The 21,904-nt window shown below is 36.2% G+C and overlaps 1 protein-coding gene across 1 annotated transcript in view; it reads right to left on the bottom strand.

The window, feature by feature from the left end:
• Nucleotides 1-5,057: 5,057 nt before the first annotated feature.
• The window catches only part of LOC111704252 (adenomatous polyposis coli protein), a 29,352-nt gene continuing 12,505 nt past the window's right edge, over nucleotides 5,058-21,904 (bottom strand). The window contains exons 10-19 of the mRNA XM_023476437.1: nucleotides 20,280-20,366; nucleotides 17,474-17,721; nucleotides 13,406-15,524; nucleotides 11,348-11,506; nucleotides 10,802-10,965; nucleotides 10,231-10,647; nucleotides 9,765-10,144; nucleotides 9,400-9,616; nucleotides 7,731-8,784; nucleotides 5,058-7,186 (exon numbers count right to left, since the gene is read on the bottom strand). Of these exons, the coding sequence (XP_023332205.1) occupies nucleotides 5,356-7,186; nucleotides 7,731-8,784; nucleotides 9,400-9,616; nucleotides 9,765-10,144; nucleotides 10,231-10,647; nucleotides 10,802-10,965; nucleotides 11,348-11,506; nucleotides 13,406-15,524; nucleotides 17,474-17,721; nucleotides 20,280-20,366 (6,676 nt within the window). The 3' untranslated portion in view covers nucleotides 5,058-5,355. The remainder of the gene's footprint in view (nucleotides 7,187-7,730; nucleotides 8,785-9,399; nucleotides 9,617-9,764; nucleotides 10,145-10,230; nucleotides 10,648-10,801; nucleotides 10,966-11,347; nucleotides 11,507-13,405; nucleotides 15,525-17,473; nucleotides 17,722-20,279; nucleotides 20,367-21,904) is intronic.

The following is a 21,904-nucleotide window of genomic DNA, read 5'->3' as shown; positions in this document are numbered from 1 at the left end:
AGAACTCAGGGTAGAGAGGAGTACAGGAGAACTCAGGGTAGAGAGGAGTACAGGAGAACTCAGGGTAGAGAGGAGTACAGGAGAACTCAGGGTAGAGAGGACTACAGGAGAACCCAGGGTAGAGAGGACTACAGGAGAACCCAGGGTAGAGGGGAGTACAGGAGAACTCAGGGTAGAGAGGAGTACAGGAGAACTCAGGGTAGAGAGGAGTACAGGAGAACTCAGGGTAGAGAGGAGTAAAGTGAGAGGTTTCGTGTTTTTAAAAATTTTATAACAAAAGAGATATTATTCTTTTGTTTAAGAAAAATCAACGTGTATATATCTCTAATTATTCTATCAAAATATATAAATATCAACGTTTATATTTCTCTAATTATGATATCAAAATATATAAAAATCAACGTGTATATTGCTCTAATCATGATATCAAAATATATAAAAAATCAACGTGTATATTTCTCTAATTATGATATCAAAATATATAAAATATCAACGTGTATATTTATCTAATTATGATATTAAATTTATAAAAATCAATGCGTTTATTTCTCTAATTATGATATCAAAATATATATTCAAGTCATTATTTTCATGAATTGTGAAATTAGATTTTATGTAGATTGTACTTCCAATATCTGTACTACCCTTAAAATAGGACGTTACCCATTTCCTTAATTATGATAATATATATTTTAATTATTAATATTGGTTTCGGAAGATTCTAAAATAATCAATAAAAAGTATTATTATTACTCGAAGTTGTATATATTTCCCTCAAAAAACTGCACCATCCTACAGCCGTCGTCGTACGTATCAATACAATGAAGAACACTTTTGATTTAAATTTTTTATTCATACCAAGCTTTCAAACAGCATGGATATACAAAACATGTAAACAAAGAGAAGCTGTCAATTAAGAGCTTCTCTTTGTTTACTTGCTTTTAATTTGATAAAAGCTTGTTAAATCAAAACTTAAATAGAACAATCGTCTTCATTTTATAGATGTAAACGCCGATCCTTTAATGTGCATCCTGAATCTGAATCCTCGTTGTGCGTGCACCATCATTGCGTCTCTTTAAAGAATGATAATAAGCAAACGCACTACGCAGGTCCACCGCTTTTGTATTGTAAATTGGGGGTACAGTCCAAACTAGCACCGCTAACGTTGGCCCAGCTCGGATATTCAAATATACACCGGTTATGCGAAAAAGATGTCAAATAATATGAAGGTACACTACACATCTCGCAGTTCTAAAATTTTGTTAAAATATGTTATGTGCTCAACATATTCTTCCTTTCCCTGAAGAAACAAAGTTCTGCTCTCCATTTTGGATGGACGGAGCCACTTTGGACACGATCAACCGAACAAACATGTGTCTTGCCTGTAACAGTCCAGAGTGATTTTAGAAAAAATGACTTCTTTTATTCTCCACATCTGCAGCACTCCAGCTTGCAAAATTATTCATTTACTTTGCTCCGAAGTAAAGATTTTGGATCATTTTCTTGGTTTTTATCAGGTTCTTCCCTTTCTGGTGATTTCTTTTATACCTTTACTTTTATTTATATACTTTGCTTGTCTGTCCGTTTGTATGCAATAAACGCCAAAACTGCTGAATCGATCGGGCCAAAGATTTTTGAGGCAACTCACATGATCCCGAGGAAGGTTTATGGATGCTCAAAATTACAAAAATCTGTATCCAAAATGTTGATTTGGAAAATTTTGAAAATCCACGAAAACATTTGATTAAATCCAGGAAATTTTTTTGTTTTACAAAGAGATAGAGCCACAATGAAAAGTTAAAATAGAAGATGGGCGCAAAGCGCCCGGAATGCCTAGTTTAGTTACATTTCTTAAAAATCATTATGTAATGCAGTTATTGAATTGTAAACATTCATTCATTTATTTAGAACATTAAATATTGAAAAATGAGTGAATAGATTTCTCTCTGTATGATTAATATTTAGAAACCGGAAGTATTTTCTTTGACCGAACCATGTGACAAATCCAATATGGCGCCCCAGGACCTAAACCGTCTGCCACCTCCTAGTCTAGTTATTGTACTGGAGTCCAGGGGGTAAAGAAACTAGCAGAATAACTCCATTAAGAACATCTTTATCCTACTTTAAATGATTTATTAGCGTGGTTTTCCTCCCAGCATAAAATGGCTGACAAATGAAATTTATATATATATATTATTATTGTTCATCATGTGCAGGTAGTACGATTGAAAAAATTCTTTGGAGAAGTTAAAGGGAGTGTTCGTTAAAAAAGAACGGGGGTATAATAGGCAGATCCTGAATTGAATTATTGAAATATTTCGAGAGCTAGAGACATGTGTCAAAAGTACATCGTAAATAAAAAATAAAAAGATTGTGAGTGAAATATACACCTTTAAATTTTTTCGAACACTCCCTTTAAGGAATATTATTTAAGTAGAGTAAAGGCAGAAATAAAGACCTTTAAATCTCATCCTTTGTGGGTAACTATGTATTGTAAAAAAACAAGAATGCTAAAGGTATGATTAATTGTAATTTAACGTGACCCCCCATCTACACTGTACACATGCTACTCTGCTGTGTAACAATAATAGAAACATCGCCGTCGTATTTCTATCTTGAAAAGTGATTTTACAAATTACAATGTCCTTTATAATGTCTCTGCAATCAAAAAATTATTTAATAGAGAAACCACAATAAATTAATTTTTTTCTTGGTGTATTTTTCTTTAATTTTTTTTCATTACGGAATTACCTATTCTTAAAATCAGAAAACTGTGGAATAGAAAGACGACATTAAAACAATAATTATTAATTAGGTGTATTAAATCTTGTTACAAAGCAAATAATTTTACAAGCAACATATTGGATCACTTATTAAATTAAATGGGTATGTTTACACTGCACAGTTAAGTCATAACTTTAGTCTAAATTTTCTAAAATATTCCAATGCAATTAAACACAACATTTGTGCCCTTTGCAACATTGCAGTTTAATTTTTCGCCTCATTTTACGAAATAAGTTGATTTATAAGCTACTGGTAAAAAATTATATGCTTAATAACAACATTCAAAACAAGTAATGCTTCTAAAATGTCGTCTTCCTATTTCACAGTTTTCTACACTGACGTATCTTGGAAAACATGTCAACTAATGTGAGTTTATTTAGTTTTTCTTGTTATGTGACACTTGTATCGTCGTGTATAATTGATCCATTTCTCTGTTGCCACCTATTGTACAACTACAAAAAGGAAAACAAGTGAATTATGCGACGATTTTTGTCGCTGAACACAATAAGCTATCCCAGTTTAAAATAGTTGAAAACTTTATATCATAGTTCATGGATTTCCAAAATGTGGTCTGCCTTGTTAAACCCTTCACATTGTTGAACTTGATAAGAAATTTGTCAAAATTTCAATGTTTTACAGAAATCAAATTGTGTAAATACCAAATATACAATTTCTTCGTCAGAAACTTTAAAGAGCGCTGAGAGCGCTACATGGTTTTATATAAAATATATAAATAAATAAAAGATCAACCATCATTCCGTGGAAATCAAGGCCGAGACCCCATCAAAAATAACCACCAAAGGGTGAAAATTAATGTATATCCGATTATGACATAAGTCTAGTGTGATCGAGACATCGAGGTCTAGGCCAGTGAAGGAAGTCACCTCCCCACTGCACTGCACACAAACAGCGCCTGGACTAGTGCATTTCGCTTCATAAGTCCAGTATGAATCCGTTAAATCTATTTCTGATATTATTGATTAATTGATTAATTAGAGCTGATTATTTAAATCTATTATTTACAACAGGAGATTAGTCCTCATGGCAGGCTGTCAACCAAGCTTCAGCCAGGATTGCCAGACACCTCCCTCTCCCAAGCAGATCATTTTTTTTTTTTTTTTTACCCATCCCCCCAAGGTAAGACCTGAATACTAGTCTGATTGAATCAACACTCCCCAATTCATTATTGAATAATTCTGAAATGCCAAAGCTCCTACGCTGAGCTGATACACAAGAGTCTTAAGTAAAGGATTTTTAAAATTTATTGATAAATCAAAATCGATCTTTTATGTCTTCTTAATTCCCACGGGAATTGGAGTACTTTTGATTAAAGCATTTTGTTCCTTATACATGACCTACATTAACTTCGAAAATCTAAAGACAGTAGTTTTAAATGTCGTCTTCATTTTTGGGAAAATTTTTCAAAATAATTCTTAATCGTTTATCTCAACTCATAGCGACAACAAATGGAGAGCAACGGTATTGAAAATTGGGTTTGAAATTTCTTAAAAAGTATCTTATTTAAAATCCTAACTTGACATCCTACCGACATGAAAACTAAAAGAAAACATATATTTTTCAGACGAGATTGACAATGAAAGTCGTCTTCCTCGAGTTAAATTTAATATTTTTCGACAACTGTCCGTCTATTGTGTACTAGGCTTCGCGCCCATCATCTTTTTCAACCTTTAATTGTGACTTTATCTGTGAGCATCTTTTCTTTGTACAATATAATTTTTTTTAATTTGCGAACTTCATATTATCTTTTAGCGCATTTTCAAAAGTTTACAAAATCAAATAATTTAAGATAAAAATATTTTAAGATTACATGTTTTAAGTCTTGATTGCCATAAACCTTCCCCGGGGGGGGGGGGGGGCACGTGAGTTCCACAGAAAATTTGAGCCTGATCGGTTCAGCCGTTTATTGTACACAAACAAACAGACAGACAAACAAGCTAAATTTATATGTAGATTATGATACTCATAATACCGTCACGCGTGTAAATTCATGATGTAAAAGTTTTAAACGAAAAAATAAGATAACGTAAACCTTATTTGCATAATACTATCTTAAAGTAGGTTGAAATTTTGTGAAAAAATTAGAAACGTATATACTAATCTTTCGACTTATTTCAACTACTTGAGATGTCACTAAGAGAAGTCTCACATAATTGCCCCACTTAATCATTGACTTCGAAAGATTACACAAAATTGACATTTTTCTTAATCCTTTCTACCTAGTACCTACCACTAAACAGAATAAAAAACTTTAATTTTTTAACCAATGAATATATTTAAGAGAGTTGGTATAATAATATGTATGTATTGTGTTTATATATAATATATGTTAGGTCATCACTGTAGGCAATATTCAATACTTGAGTTAACGGGTCCAGGTCTGGTGGGTTGTTTGGCACTATTTCTTGACTAGTCTTAATCCAATAGGACACTAAACCTGGACACCCTGTACATTTTACACCAGGATACACAACCAGGTGTACTGCAGTACTGTACACCCGGATATCCTGAACTTTAAAACATAAATAATAATAACATCTCTAGTATCAAGATTTATACAAGAGTAACAACGGAAGAGCTGGTGTTACTGAACTTCTTTTTTTTCTTTTCTCCGTCACTCTCGTCTGAGGGAATCCCCTCAGCTTTTCGTCCAAGCGAACTTACATAGGATGTGTTGCGCTTTACTACTGCAGATTTAACAGGATTGGAAGGGTATGCAAAGGGAGGATGGGATCGTCTATCTGTATCATGATCTGGACCTGTAGACATACTTTCACTGCTTTCACTGCGACCAGGTTCAGGATCGACTGGACTTGACTGTTGGAGGAATTCTTCCGGAGTCAACAGGGTTTCATCATTGGGAGAATTCATCTCGGAGGCGATACTGTTCCCGAGATCGTCCGGTGATACCGGAGTGTTTCCGTTCACTTGATCCTCAGTATTTCCCTTTCTTTTTAATCCGAATTTGGAAAGTTTTATTGACAGTCTTGACCTACTCCTTGGTTTGGTTTCTTTGAGATCAGTTTGTTTGGAGTCTGTCGATGGGTTGGGTTCGGAAAGTTTCTCATATGTACCGCTACGGATGAGCCTGCCTGGAGGAGGAGGAGGGACTTCTGTCTCCTGCTGAACCTTCCCCTTGGAGATCCAAACTCGTTTATCCTTCGCAGGATCTTTCTTCTGTTTCTTAGAATCTTCAACCTTCTTCCATAAACTTGCAATCTTGCTTGTAACATCCTTCTTAGGCACAGGTTTCTTTAATTCTGGGGAGGAATTAGCTGGTTTAGCCACAGGACTTAAAGCTCGAGTTTGAGGACTCAAGGGTCGTCCTATATTAGAACCAGGTATGGTTCTTAAGGTTGGACTTAATGGCCGTGAACCGTATCCTATTCTCCGCTCTATCTCTGAGCTTGAAGGAGTTCTCCGTGGAATATTTTCAGCTGCACTCCTCAGACTGTGACTGGAGGAGGAAGTTCTAATTGAAGTTTTGGAAACAGTTGAAGTCTTGGAAGCAACAGACGAGGTGGAAGAGTTAGAGGACCGTAGTCCTCCTCTTGTCAGGGACTTCTCACGTAGCTGCTGAGTTTTAGTTGTAGTAACAACTGGTTTAGGAGTAGGAAGAGGTTGAACTACATCTCTCCGGAACATACTCGGTTTTGGAGCAATTTTGGGAGGAGTTCTGTTTAGACCCGCACCTGTTCCTCGGAGGGAGACATTAGAACCTTGTCTAATGTTGGAGGCATTGGCCGTATTGGAGGTACTGGAGTTCGGAGGAGACTGCCGGGGGATTCCAGACGTTTTAGACTTCGGGGCTTCGTCTTTGGTAAATGTTCCTTGTCGAACAAAGGCTGGTTTCTCCGCAGATGCCGGAGATTGAGTCCTAGAACCTCGAGATCCAGAGGTTCTAGACTTAGGGCTTCCTATGCTAGGACTTCGAGTACTTCCTATCGAGCTTCCCGAATTGTTCAAACTCCGAGGAGGTGAGTTTAAACCAGTTTCCTTCTTAGCCGCAGCGTTGGCTTGTCTCAGCGCCATTGCTCTAGTTCCTCGAACCAGTTTAGGAGAAGTTACAGGAGAACTGTTTGCTCGAGATTTGCTTTGAGTTGGTTTGGGAGGAATGGCGGGGGGTACCGTCGCTCTTTTCATCGGCGGAGAGTACAAAACCCTCCGCCTTCCTCTCACACCCTTGGCAGGAATATCTTCCGCCACAATACGCGACTCCCAGGGTTTACAAATCCTAGGTTTGGGGATAGCTGTGTTCTCTTCTCCTTCAGGAGCCAGACGATCATCTTGTATATCCAGGAGGTTCTCTTTACTAGCAACACTACCCATGTCAGAGTCAATGCTCATCATCTCAAACTCCCGTAGGATCTCAACACTAGCACTCCTAAACACAAAATCAAAATGTATCAGATTAAAAACAAAAGGAAAGAACATAGCTTTTCATAATTTTTGAAATGTTTTCCGAATTTTCCAAATTGTTTGTGTCAAAACATCCATTTCTCAATTTTAATCCCAATACAACAGCGAAGCTGCCAACAAACATTCAATCTAAAGTTTGTCGATGTTTTAATGGAATTTAGAATAGATCTGTCTGTCAAATTATATCACTATAAAACATATATACATTATTCAGTTTAGTTTATCACTAGACAGTAGAAACTTTTATTCTTACAAACAAAACGTTTACTTTCTATAATTAAGTCAGATTTAGACAGGAAAACTTTAAATTTTAAAACCTATTTCTGACATTTAAGCCATTTTGGCCTTAAAACTAATCTTATCTCCATAGTTCATAATCATTTTCATCAAACGTAAGTACAATTATAAGAGCTTTGTTTTGAAAAAAAAACCTCCAGAGTTATAGAAAATTATAGTTCTAGGTTTCAAAAACGATGTTGGCACTAATGAGTTTACAGAAGTAATCATACCTGCTCCTATTGTCTTCCAGCAAATCTACTGATGTTGATCGACTTCTAGCAGATGCTTTCTGCTCAGTGATGGTTTGAACTACAAGCCTAGCCTCCGATTCAAGGATAGCGACCTCCTGGGGAGAAAGAAGGTCGGAGGGATGAATTGTCTGAGTTTTAAACCTTTCAGCCTCCTCCGCCCGTCTCTGCTTTAAGGTTTTAGGAGAAGCCTGCTCTGGGTTGGTTGGTATACAAACTAAATCTTCCTTACTGATTGTTCTAGTCTTGAATCTGGTTTCATCAATCAACCTCTGCTGACGGGAGGATCTGTGTTCTCGTCCTTGATTAGTCTCCTGGGATTTATATCCCGAGGTTTCACATGAATCCATCCTGGGCGTGGATTCATTACTTTTAGTGAAGGTTAAATACCTCTCAGGATCCATTTGTCTTTTTTCCTTGGGTGACAGTTTTCTGGCGGGTAATGGCGTAGTTTCTACACTGGATTCTCCTCCAGATTGCGCTGGTGTTGTACGCCTGGAGTCCCTTGGGAGTTCGGGAACCTCGCCGTCTACAGCATCACTACCTGTAGTTAATGTTGGTTCTATTACAGATTCCTCGTCAAATACATCTGTAACATCGGCACAGGTGTCTCCGGCCTCGTCAACAACAAAGGTTTCACCATTTACAGGGACCAGAGTTTTAGAGTTGACAAGGGTTACATCCTCCAAGCAGGTTGGAGGCTCTATAGCCTCTAAACCACCGGATAAAGAGGTCAGGGAGTATCCCATGGAAATACTTCTCTCACGAGTAAACGCCTCGACGGCCGCACCAGCAGGACGCACAATATCTAATATTGCTTCACTCGTCATACTGTGCGATGTATCATCTGAACCTCCAGAGCCTGCCAGAGCGGCGGCAACCTCAGATGATATACTCGCTACGCTCACCATAGAGTTCTCCATATCTATATCATCCATGATGGTTGGAGGACGAATATTATCCAGGTTGGAATAGCAGGACGAGAGAGAACTCAAATCTTCCTGGGACACTGATCCGACATGGGACCCGGAACCTCCTGGACAAGGAAAATAACAATCAATATTTAAATTTTTTATTTCAAAATTTTAGACAATTTTTACTTAGCCCGCATTTTAAAATGATGAATTTGAAAAATGCAATATTGTTTGCATGCAACCGACACAATCAAATATTGCACAATTTAAAAAATTCTAAAATATCAATGTTGCTTGACTAACTTCCATACTTTTTGATAAAACAACTTTGTATTTAGGACTCAAAATCTTTTGACTGTTCATTTGTCTTGACAAAAGTATTTCTATAATAACCAAATAAAAAATTAGGAGTCTTCGGTGAAATTTCAAGTGACCCTACATGCAAAGATGGCAATTCCCGATTTACAACGGTATCCATCAATAATGTGGAGGAAATTTTCATATTTTTATGTTAATAAGTGTTTTATCTGATATTTCCTAAGATGTTTTCCCATGCAGTAGAAATCCACAAGTCGCTTTTGAAGAGAAGCCACAATGGAGAACAATCACTTATAAACATTGATATTCAAGATCAGACAAACTTTAAGGGCACCGTTGTGAATCGGGCGTTGACATCTTTGAATAGAGGGTCACTTAATATTAAGCTTAAAGTCCCTTTAAAATATATCTAAACTAACCTAGTGCTCGTCTAACTGCCAAGGGGACAGAAGATCCTAGTTTCCCACTTAAAGTGTGTCTACACTCTAGCTTTACGTCGGAGGTCCTCCTGGTGACCGTAGGAGGGTTGAACGGCATGCTGAGGGAGGGGAGGGATTCCAGCATCAGAGAAGGAGGTTGGACCATACTTAAGGTTTCTCCGCCCTCGCTGTACATACTGCCGGTTAGACTTGGATACTGAAACATCAACTTTTAATACTTCAGAAAAAATGTTGAATTTTTAAACTATAGCCAAAAATTGAAGGTCAGTAAATCAACTTTCACTTCAAAGAAAACATTTTTCTTGGTAATGAATGGGGGTTTTTCTAAATGCCTATTTATTTACCTCTGATAGATCAAAGCTAGCTGCAACGACTCCAGCTTCGCGAGAAATGAGTGAAGAATTAAACCCTTCCATATCAGATATCCTACTCTGGGTCAGGGTCAAGGTCATCTCCTCCACCTGGTTGCTGGCGGACTCATGAATGGGAGAATGATGCAAAACCTCAGGTTCATCTTCCATATTGAAATTTACAATCGGGGACTCGGGTTTTGATTCTTTGGCTTTCTGTTTTTCTGGCTCAGTTCTTTGATCTGGTTTAATCTCTGATTCAAGGTTGGGAGAGGCAGATCTGGATTTAAGATTAAAGTTTTCCATTTCTCCGCTCTGTGGTCGAGATTTCGGTGGGGTTCGTGGTTTCAGTTTGAGCTCCGGTATCACAACGCCTTTAAATACATAAATAGCATAAGAACTGAACTATAAATCATGTATAATGTGAGAATCAAAGGCTCAAAAAGGATAACAAATTTACCTGGAATAAGTCTCGATCCTCGCGGACTTTTAGATGCAGGTCGTCTTTTCTCTCGTTCAGCACTGGCGGATTTCTCCCTTCTCGGCGATTTTTTAGCCCTGAATTTTCCAGAAAGATCAAAATGCTCCGATTTAGATTTTGGCATTCCCGAGGAAATACAGTCGGCCAACAAGTTCTCTTCGTCGTCGTTAGTGTTGTTCAAGGAATCAATTGACAAGGAACTTAAAGAAGAGTTAAAGGATTTATTCGGTTTTGAATCCTTTGGTTTATCCGGGACTCCTGTAGAACTACCAGAGCTGGCACTCCGCCCTACTGTCAGAGGGCGTGGCAGGTGTGACTGGAAGCTAGTTGATGAGGCCACGCCCCAAGAGGAGGTTCCATCACTACCACCTTTGCTGGGTTGAGAAGGAGGTGGGCCTAGAATATTTGATTTAGAGAGCTTGGTTCGAGTTTATCTTCAACTATTAAACTTGAGAGAATTTTACACAAAATCGACTTCTCCCGGAAATAACATCCGGAAATAAAAGAAAATAATAGTTTATCATCAACTAAACTTAAGTAAGATTCTGACCTTTTTGTAAATTCTGATCTTCATACTCCAGTGAGCTGAGGGAGTCATTCCTGCTGAACACAGCAGGGGTGTCCTCGGTAGCGTAGTGGAGGGGGGTCTCACCCCCTTGAGGGGAACCTACTCCGCGGCCCTCAGATGCAAGACGTGAACGTGGACCGTTCCCTCTGAAAAATCAAGTTTTAGATAAATATTTTGTGGTTCATATATTTAATGTTGAATGTTTAGATACAACTAGAAGTGAGAATACCTAGACCATGTTCTGCAGTATAACTTTTCTTATTATTTATGATACTCCTCTTCCTCTTTCACTCCACATAGACCCCCCCCCTTTAGTACCATTGTAGTTGGAATTAAAGGAAATATAAAGCCAAACCATATCTCATCTTTTTGTTTAATCCAATTTCAGAATCAAGTATTCTACACTCTACAGTGAGCCCCATACAACTCTAGAATAGGAAGACGACTGTAGTTTATGGGTCCCACTCTAGGATGTAGTTTATGGGTCCCACTCTAGGATCCTAACAAAACTCAGAGTGCTAGGCATACCTGCGATTACGTTTGTGCTCCAGCAGACCATCGTTTGAGTCAACACTAAGCCTGGAGGATGACTCCTCCTCGAAGAGGTCAGAAATGGAGGTTGCAGCAGAGAAATTGATTGGAGTATCCTCAACTCTATAGCTTCGAAGTTCCTCGCTACCCTCATACCTAAATCAGTCTTGAAATTAAATTATTTCAACACTTTTCGTCGTATTTTCTTTTAATAATAAAACTCGGTAATTTGTATTTATATAGGAACTATTAATTTCTGAAATTGTTTCACACATTTTTGAAATTACAAAAGCGTACCATCAATTAAAAAAATTAGATTAAACATATAAATTTAACTCAGGTATGAAGTAAAAGTTTAAGTTTGTCTACTCCATACATAACAATTAGAATGTCATTTCCATTTTTAGTTTTCAACACTCTTATCTCAGTCTTACTTCTCAAACATTGAGAAAGAGGTCGGTTTCCAAGTTTCAACTAAAACTAAAATTTCTCATTTCTATTTTGATTTTTAAAATTCAGAAATATCCTGAATTGTAACATTGAAAGAAGTGTTATTAGAACTTTAAATAAAATGTTTAAAAATTATTTGTGTAAGTTTGAATTGAATGACAATTATTAATATGATTTTCTTAAAAGATTATTTGATGAATATTCTCCAATAACTTTATATCATTGAATATCTATAACTATCTGAATTCTACCATGCTATTTCACAAATATTTAAAAACTCCATGGAAATGAACCTCCTAGGATCCTTCACTAATACAATGAACCAACCTACTTCATGCTACCCATTTGAGCCAAACATAATTGCTTGCATCCCATAAAAAATCTAATTGAGAACAAATGAACAAATTCTTTTAAATATAGTTTACAGTTGCTAGAAACACAACAAACCTTGAATTAGGAGGGGGGGGGGGGGGGTTCAATATTAATCCTTCAAATGTTGAAGAAAACAACACGAAAACTGGAGATACAATTGGATCAATTGGATATAACAGATGAGAAAAAAACCATGGATATATAATAGATGGATGTATTATAGTAAAGGTTTGATGTAATTTTTTCGCTGGGGTGTTATGCAGTACGTTAGACATTGGACCCTGGGACTTACAATTTGTCTTTGGTTTTCGTAAAGTTAATAGATGTCAAAGGAGTATAGAAAAACATTGCAAGTCTTTAAAACTTGATAAGATTTTGCCTCCTTCTTCGAATTATAAAAGTTGTTGGAGATACTAAAGATTTAAACAACCTTGCTGATATTTAATATTTTGAATTTTAATCAAATTTCTCAATATCTTGGTTTATTCTTAAGGTACAAAAACGGCAGACCACATTTTGGAATTTGAAAACAAGGCGCCTTTGATGCTACCTACTCTTTGAAGAAAATGCTATGATCACAAGATTTTAGCTACAATATCTCATTTCTGATTACTCCAGGGCCCACTATCTACCAAAGTTCTTCTCTAATTTGGACCCTGAACTTCACTTCAAACTTTTTTAAAAGTACAAATTATTTTTATAGAATGAACAGTAGCCCGAATAAAAATTTGTTATAGTAAAACCTAAAATTTGCTAGGGAGAGGTCTTAGAAATTTCCTAAAAAATATCTAGGGTCCACTGAGATATAACAGCTGCTTGCCGTGAAAAAAACCTAAGAGGTTTTCAATTAAAAAAAACTTAAAGAACTTAAACTTTGCATGTTTATATATTTACTGTTGTTAGGGCCTTTCTACTTCTTAACATAGTTTAGCCCTTAGGGTTTTTAATCGATGCATTTTAGTTCTAAGTTTCCCAAAATGTATCCTCAGCTGCCCGTATTATACATTCTGGCAAAAGGAATACAATAGAACACTATAGAGAAACTAATTAAACTTCAGGTTGAAAAATATTTTTTAAAACTTGGTAGTCGAAAGTGCAAACATATTTGAATTGCGGTAGAACTTTTAGATATTGCAGTAACATTAGAATAATATGACATTTACATAAAGGTAAGTAGACATTTATAATAGCGGAATACATTTATCTGTTTTATATATTATATGTAATGTATACCTGAATGTACTTTCTTGTTCTCTGATTGGTTCTCGGTTGAGGTCGGCGGTACAAGCTGCAGCAGCGGCAACACAAGGATGGGAGAGGTGGGAGCCTCGTCGCTCAGGGGGAGGTGGGGCAGTGGCGCCCCTCTTTTCGGGAAGTTTAGCGGATTTTTGTGGAATTTGTTTCCTAGATTTCTGGTTAAGATCAATAGCAGGGGCTCCCTCTCCCGCCTGTCTTGGACCTAATGCAGGCTTTACATTGGATTTATTGGCAAACTCTGCAATTTTAGAAACCGGGTTTGATGTCTTGGTTTTGGAAGGCATTCCAAACTCAATGCAGGCTTGGAGGATATCTGTACTTTCTGCAGAACAAACGGAATCGTCGGAACCTCCGCCACTTTCATTTAAAATAGTTTCAACAGGCTTCATTCGATGTGGAAGTTTTGATTGTTTAGACTTTTCACTCTTAGAATTTGGCATTCCGGAGCTAATTATCTGGTCCAACAAACTTTCCGAGTCCGCATAGATATCTTCCTCCTCAGAGGGAATTGATTCGTCATGCCTATTCTCTGGCCAAGCTGTCTTTACCTTCTCTCCAGAGTTTCTCCTCGCCACTCCTTCCTCCTCCTCCTCGTCCAGACAAAGCCCAGAAAGGCTTGTTCTAGTGGAGAAGTTAGCAGGAGTTCCCTCCTCATTAAAAGCGTGAACTTCGTCAGCAAACATGGGTTTACCCATTTTTGGAGCTAAAGGAGGTTTAGTGTTCTTGTTAGGTCGGGGAGGAGCAGTATGCATTCTCCGTGGAGAACTCGGCATTGTTTGGCTAGGTGAGTCTGGGAGGTCTGATGGGGAAACTCGCCCTGATGTGGCGCGACTAAAGTCGCAAGATGAGTATCCGTCAGGAATGGATTGTTGGTCGAAGCTATCCAGACTGGCAACAGAGCTGGCCCGACTAAACAGTAAAGGAGTATCATTTGCATTGGAGTTGTCTCCGCCACGGAAAGTCACAGTCTTGTGATCCTTTGGTGGGGGCGGAGTATGGCCTCTATCCTTCTCTGAGGATCCTTCTGTTTCCTGCATCCCCTTCTCCTCTCCATTCTCAGGGATAGCAGAGAGTTTAGTTCCTTCCCCAACTCCATCCACCTCTCCAGACTCCAGAGAACTCAAGGATTCAGCCCTTGAGAACGTTATTGGAGTTCCTTCAACGGCATACGCTGTTGTAGAGTCTCCCTGCTTCTCAGTCTCCTCTTCCTCTTCTTCCTCCTCAAGGATAGCGGGCTCTCTTAGATCTGACATAGATGTTGCTGTAGAAAATACATAAGGAGTATCCATCGGAGTTCCCTCTGTGTAGTAGGTTTTTACAGAATCATCGAAAAGTTGTTCTGATTTGTCCCCGGCTTTATTGGCAATTAAATCCAAATCCTCGGATTCCTGAAACCTTAAACTGTAATCTGTAGGTTTCTCTTCACAAAGTTCTGCTTCATCTGTAAATGCAGGTTTCTTCTTGGATAAATCAAGTGGAATGCTGCCAGGGGAGAGAACTGTGACGGCAAGGTTTAGCTTGGTAGGAGACATCACTCTTTCACCGTCACTTTCTACATAGTTATCTCGGAGCGGGGAACCTTGTCTTGGGTTGGGATCACTAAACTGTTTCATGTAACTCTTGTAGTTCCCGTCAAACCTTCCTTCAGCAGAGAGTCCTCCCTTGAACCCTCCTCCTTCTCCTCGTTTAGGCAGGGGTGGAGGGGAGTCTGAAGTGTACCCGGATTGTTTATCACTGTGTCTAGAGTTATCTGTGTTGTATCCAGACCTTGTGAGGTTTGAGAACGCAGCTCCGGAGAAAAAAACTTTCTCTCCTTTCCGTTCAGGCGAGGCCGAGCTCCGGTCCCGACCCTCACTATAGTGGGAGGTTACACTAGGGACAGAACTCACGCTGTTCCTAGAGTCAGATCTAGGAACAGAAACTTGTCTCTCCTCCGTCTCACTTCCGGACTCGTCCGAGTTCCCGGGGGAATCTCGTCCCTCTTCAACGTCTCGTCCGCCGCAATCGGAAAGTTTCTCGTCCAGGTCGGCTACAAGATTCTTGACCTTTCTTGCGGTCAGCTGGCCCGGAACACCGCTTACCATCATGAACAATCCTGTAATTAAAAAAAAGGATTAAAATAATGGCGATGAAAGAGAACACAAGATTATAATCTTAGGAGTAAATAAAACATTAACACTAGAAAGAAAATTAAGTGTTCTGGTTAATTGCTGTCTAAATTTTCCTCTCCTTTCATTGGATAACCATTACTTTTATAGTCTTCAATTCCCTTTTGTATTCCCTTTTCTATGCTCCTTTCTTCAGTGCTTAGGATCTGGATCCGCAAAAATATGCGGATCCGAATCCAAGGGACAAAGTACCATTAAAACCTGATAATAATTCATGTTTTGATCTCAAAACACAATGCTCAACTGTTTACTAATGACCGATAAAAAAAATTTCATAACCTCTGAATGTTTTAGCATAAAAAATTAGCAAAAAAAGAAAGAAATCATTTGAACATTTTCATATGTTCGAAAAATCTGTAAATTTTAAGGAAATGTTCATGACCTATACTGCTGAATATGAACCATCAGGTTTCAAGTCAAAACACTGAAATTTTTTCTTTGGAATATATTTATATGCAGTCTACTGAGTTATTATCTTAGGTTTCCGGATTTTGAGGAAATCCATTTTTAATAAATTGTTGAAATCAAGTGCACTTTTTTAGATCTAAAATAAAACGAAACTTTAGTTTCATGGCTTAAATAAGCTTCTTCTGTGTTTTTTTGCGACCCGTTTGTGGCAGGATCCCAAAATTTGTGAATTTTCCTTAACAGTCCTAAGAAATGTTTTAGCAAAAAACCAAAGCTGTATGACTGCCTAAGTACTGCATAAAAGAGTCTTTTTGAAGCGAAATCAGTAAAAATAACACCAAAAAACTTTTTCATGTCTTTGATTTTTTTCTACAATATGTCTTTTGGCTGCTCAAGAAAAGATACAAAATTTGGGGAACCCTGCCAATTACGGTTAAAAACATATCTTTAAAAAAGACGCAAGAAGCAGATCAATGGTTAATTTTCAGCAGTGTGGTTCTGAATCCGGATCCGCATCAAAATGAAAAGGATCCTGAGCACTGCAGTTTTCCTTTAGGACTTAATTTTTTACAAGTAAACCCGGCTGCACTTTTCTGTAACCATGGTCTTAGTTTTTTTACAAGTAAACCCGGCTGCACTTTTCTTTAACCATGGTCTTAGTTTTGTACAAGTAAACCCGGCTGCACTTTTCTTTAACCATGGTCTTAGTTTTTCACAAGTAAACCCGGCTGCACTTTTCTTTAACCATGGTCTCAGTTTTTTACAAGTAAACCCGGCTGCACTTTTCTTTAACAATGGTCTTAGTTTTTTACAAGTAAACCAGGCTGCACTTTTCTTTAACCATGGTCTCAGTTTTTTACAAGTAAACCCGGCTGCACTTTTCTTTAACCATGGTCTTAGTTTTTTCACAATATTTTGTCTTTTCTCTCTGATCTTTCAGACATAATGTGAAATACAGAGGATCTAAGTTGATTCCCTAAATGAGGAGAGAACTTAGATAAAATCCAAACAGTTCTCAAGTAGCACTTTAGAGTAGGAAACCAGCAAAGAGGATTAACTTGTTCAACAACTAAATGAACAGTATGATTTGTTACTAAACTAAAGTTTGGAAAAGAACAGAAAGTACAAATAAAACTCAGGTTTGAGGAATATTACAATAAGGAAAAATGATTTTCAAATAATCCAGTACAAAGTGTGTAATAATAAACCGTGTATTCATTGTAAGAGATGGTGATAGTTTTGTATGTTTTAAGGTATTTTAGAAATACTAAAGAATCTGAGATGTTTATCTTATTGAAAAATGCATTTTTTACTGAAATATAAACAAAACGATTTAGTCAATCATTTTTTGTTTTGGCCTTATCTTTAATGAAAAATAAAAACTTTGCACATAGTAACAATCTCGATGATTTTAGAGTTGAACCTCTAAAAAGTAAAAAAAAAAAATCCCAATCTCTACTGACTGTACCTGTTGGTCTGGCTGTGTAAAGATTCTTGAGTGCAGCAAGACTACATGTAGAGATGGTTTTATGTTTAGAATTAGTCAGAGATTGGAGCATAGGAACTGCTCCTAGCTCCCAGAGTTTCTCCTGGTCTTCCTTATTCCTGGCGGAGAAGTTCCATAAGGTCCCGCAAGCATTGGAGACAATGGTGAGGGAAGGGGAACGGAGTTGGGAGAGAAGGAGGGAGAGACATTCCTCCTCTCGGAGAATTTTTCTAAAATATTATTTATTAAAACTGAAAAATATAACACCAATATTTTTGAACTGTTAGTTACCTAGTTACCTAAACGAAATCTTAACTTAATTTCAAGTACTTACAGGGTGGCTTATCTGATTCACAACGCGCGGTAAGAATGAGATTTGCTTTTTTCTAGCTGAAATGAATTACTTTCAATTGTGGTTCTATTCAAAAATCCCAAAACTAATCAAAAAATAAAATTGTAAGAATTTTAAAATATAAAAACAAACCAACTCTTCCTCATTGTAAGATAAAGGTAATGAGGATACCGTTGTGAATTGGACATGTAATCCTATAAAAAGATCAATAGAAATTACGTCTACATTCTCTTTAAGTAATACATTCATATCTAGTTATCCTATGTGTGAAGTAATACATTCATATCTAGTTATCCTATGTGTGAAGTAATAAATTCATATCTAGTTATCCTATGTGTGAAGTAATAAATTCATATCTAGTTATCCTATGTGTGAAGTAATAAATTCATATCTAGTTATCCTATGTGTGAAGTAATAAATTCATATCTAGTTATCCTATGTGTGAAGTAATAAATTCATATCTAGTTATCCTATGTGTGAAGTAATAAATTCATATCTAGTTATCCTATGTGTGAAGTAATACATTCATATCTAGTTATCCTATGTGTGAAGTAATACATTCATATCTAGTTATCCTTTGTGTGAAGTACTGTTAACCTAGGATAAATCAATCAAGATAAAGAGGATTCTAAACAAGCAGACTCAGTATTCAAACCAGGCATAAGCCATCAAATAGAATACATCTAATGCCAGGAAGGGGGGGGGGAATATCTGATATTATAATTTTGAAAAAGAATTAAAAAAAGTTTATGCCCAATTTTGACTTTCCTCCATTTGTCCCGAAAATTTTTCCAAAACGGTACTGTACGCAATTTTAATCCTAACCGGTACTGTACGCAATTTTAATCCCAAACGGTACTGTACGCAATTTTAAGTGATATGTCCGATTTAAACTAAAAACCCCAATTAGAGAAATTGTTGGTAGAAGTCACTTTTTATGCTTAAAAAAACAACGATACCTTAGATTTTATGATTTTTTAAATCATAAAACGGTTTACAGGGGATTAATGTATTTTTTTTAAATTGTTGTTTAGGTTATAGACAGCACGTCTATGAGTTAAACAACTTCTTACAACTCTATCTAGGCAAACCCTTTGGTGAGTTTCCCCCCTTTAACCTTGATCCAGATCTAGGTGATTGGGCTAACCTCACTCTCCTTCCCCAGGTAAGCGTGTTCATGAAGGGTCACTTTAAATAGCAATAACAGTCCCTTTAACGTTAAGGCCTACATGAGGTTGAAATATGGGTTTACCCTTGCAGGGCAATAAAGTTGAATAAGAAAAGAAGAATATGCGCTAGGATGGATAATGGTCAGGTATAGAAGCAGTTAATCTTATGTTCTTGTCCTTGCAGTAGACCAGGGACCGATATAGAACACCATTTATAACACCCGTGTGTAGAGGTGGGAATGTAGTATCTCATTTCTTTTTTTCGTGACCTTGTCTTAATCAAAATAATCCTTTTCCATTTACTCTGTAGACTGGAGTAAATAGAAAAGGGATCAATAAATACAAAAAACAAAAATACTCCTCCTACAATTTACATAATTCATCCACGCTTTAATAACAAAAAATGTAGATGATCTTTAAAAATCGAATTTAAAAAAAAAATTTATTAGATATTGACAATTGACCAACATTTAAGTGATTTTAGGTAAAACAAATGAAAAAAATATATCTTCAGAGGCCAAATTTAAAGAATTTGAGCCGCGGCTTAAATTTCAGCCACGGCTCAAATATGGTTGGTTCCTCTTAAAATCGTATTCATTGTTTTAAAATTTAAGCCGGCGCTTAATTGAAACCGGTTTTGGCGGATTTAAGACGCGGCTCAAATTCATTAAATTAGGACACAGAGTATTTAACTGGATTTCATTCAAAGCAATTCTGTTTTCACTTAAACAAATTGAAAATACAACATAATAATAATAATTAATACCAATTAATTAATTTACCAGAAAACAAGATTATTTGAGAAAAGGAAATTTACAGAAAATTTACAAAAATATTATTATTTTCAACAATAAAGAATGAATTAATAATAAGAAATAGTCTTAAGGATCATTTTTTCTCAGTAAAAATCTATTTATTCAAATATATTTGCGAAAACATGAAACTTCTGGAAAAAGTTTTCTCCAAGGTTCAAGCAAAAAATGAAAAAAAAATAGAAAGGATAAAACTGAATCTTGTTGTATGATATAGAGTGAGAATGTTCTGATAAAATGAACGATGATGTATCACTAGTTGGCCTGGGTTCAGGAAGGTTGTTTGTATTGGATTGCCAGAGTTCAAGGTTCAACCAAATCAAACATAATATGTTAAAAGAAAATTTATTCTCAAAAACTAAATAAAATTCTACCTTTTGAGCAATTTATTCATGCAATCATGCTTGCAATTTTTAAAAACTTTAAAATATTTGTTGAGAGGTTGCAATGTATACCTGTATTCCTCTCCTTGCTGGGAAGTTGCAATGTAAGAGCTAATATTTCTTAGTATTCCTCCGCCGTTCTCTATTATAGCTGTGCTTCTAAAACATGACAAATTATAGTTTAAGCCTGTTTGAAGAGAATATTCATATCTTCATACAAAAATGAAATTTTTGCAAAATTTACTACTATAAACTGTGTAAAATTATTAAAAAGTCGGATTAAGTTTAAAAAGGAAAGAAAAAGCATAAAATTATAAATTCAAAACATGGCGGATGGTTTCACGAACAATGCCGCGTAAATTTAGAAGGGTTGGCGGCATTCAAATTCTGCAAGTTAACTTTCGCAATGCAGAAGTTCTCCTCAGTTTTAGGGGGAGCTTGACCTTCAAACCAGTTCAAGTGGGGGAGGGGATAATGAATGAACTGTCTAATCTATATCTTCATTACATATTTGCGTCTTGTATCTTATTTTACCCAAAAACGGAAAAGTGGTGTGAACAAAATAAAAAAATAAAACGTAAAAAGAAGAAAATTTAAAAGTAAATGTTTACAAGTTTGATCTGTAAATTTCATGCAGAAGTACATCAGACAAATATCTATCTAAGAAATGAACAATTCATCGGAATTATCAATTTTACCAAATATGTTTGATTGCAGTATATACTGCTATTTTTCATTATTTAAAAAGAGTGACCGGCTATGTAAGGAATTGAACTGAGTATGCAGTGTTGTCGAAAACTTCTTTAGGATTCATTTGAGACATATTTCACTTTATAAAGATCTGTAAATCCTGAGTTTGAGAGCAAATTCGACCTTCAAAACTCCTGATTTGGGGGTGGATACGCTTTCAGAATTAGTTTTTTTTAAATTATTAAATAACAACAACGAAAAATAAAGTAAAAATTATACAGTAATCTAATTAGATGGCTAGGAACATATTTCACAAAAGAAATTTGTCAATAAATCAATGCTAAAATCGATAATTTCGTTTTCATTATTATATTGAATTTTTAATTTTCTTTGAATTTATTCGCAGATTTCTTCAAATTCTTTATATGTCGTCTTTTCAATAATAGTTATAGAGAATCTGCGAACATCTTTGTGAATAACGAGAAACTAGAATAATGAGATAATAGAAACTAATAATTGAACATGATTACTTATTTTCGATGATAAGATTAATTTTTATTTTCTCAAAATGTTCCTAAACATGACGTCTGTAGTTTATTGTAGAATATTTTTACATTTTATGTCGTCGTTAATTAATAATCTAAAAAAAAACTAATTCTGAAAACGTAACCACCCCCAAATCAGGATTTACAGACTTTTAAAAAGTTTAATATTTCTCAAATGAATCCTAAAGAAGTTTTCCACAACACTGCGTCCTCAGGTCAACTACCTTACATAGCCGGTCACTCCCTTTAATGTTTACATCCCTCAATATGTAAACGTCATATAAACTGCTTAGTGGTGAGTTAAATTCGGACATGAACCATACTCCCAATTTAGATCTAAAAACCCGAAAAATATTTATCTGTATAGAACTGCAGTGTATGTATGTAAGATTGTATGTAGCTCAAACCCACGCCCATCCCATAGTTGCGCCACTGAAGAAAGCCTATTGGTAATTTGGTATT

Source organism: Eurytemora carolleeae, unplaced genomic scaffold (assembly GCF_000591075.1).
Source record: "Eurytemora carolleeae unplaced genomic scaffold, Eaff_2.0 scaffold399, whole genome shotgun sequence".
Classification (NCBI taxonomy): Eukaryota; Metazoa; Arthropoda; class Copepoda; order Calanoida; family Temoridae; genus Eurytemora; species Eurytemora carolleeae.
Note: the sequence above shows the minus strand (reverse complement) of the source record. Positions and strands in the feature narration are given on the sequence as shown.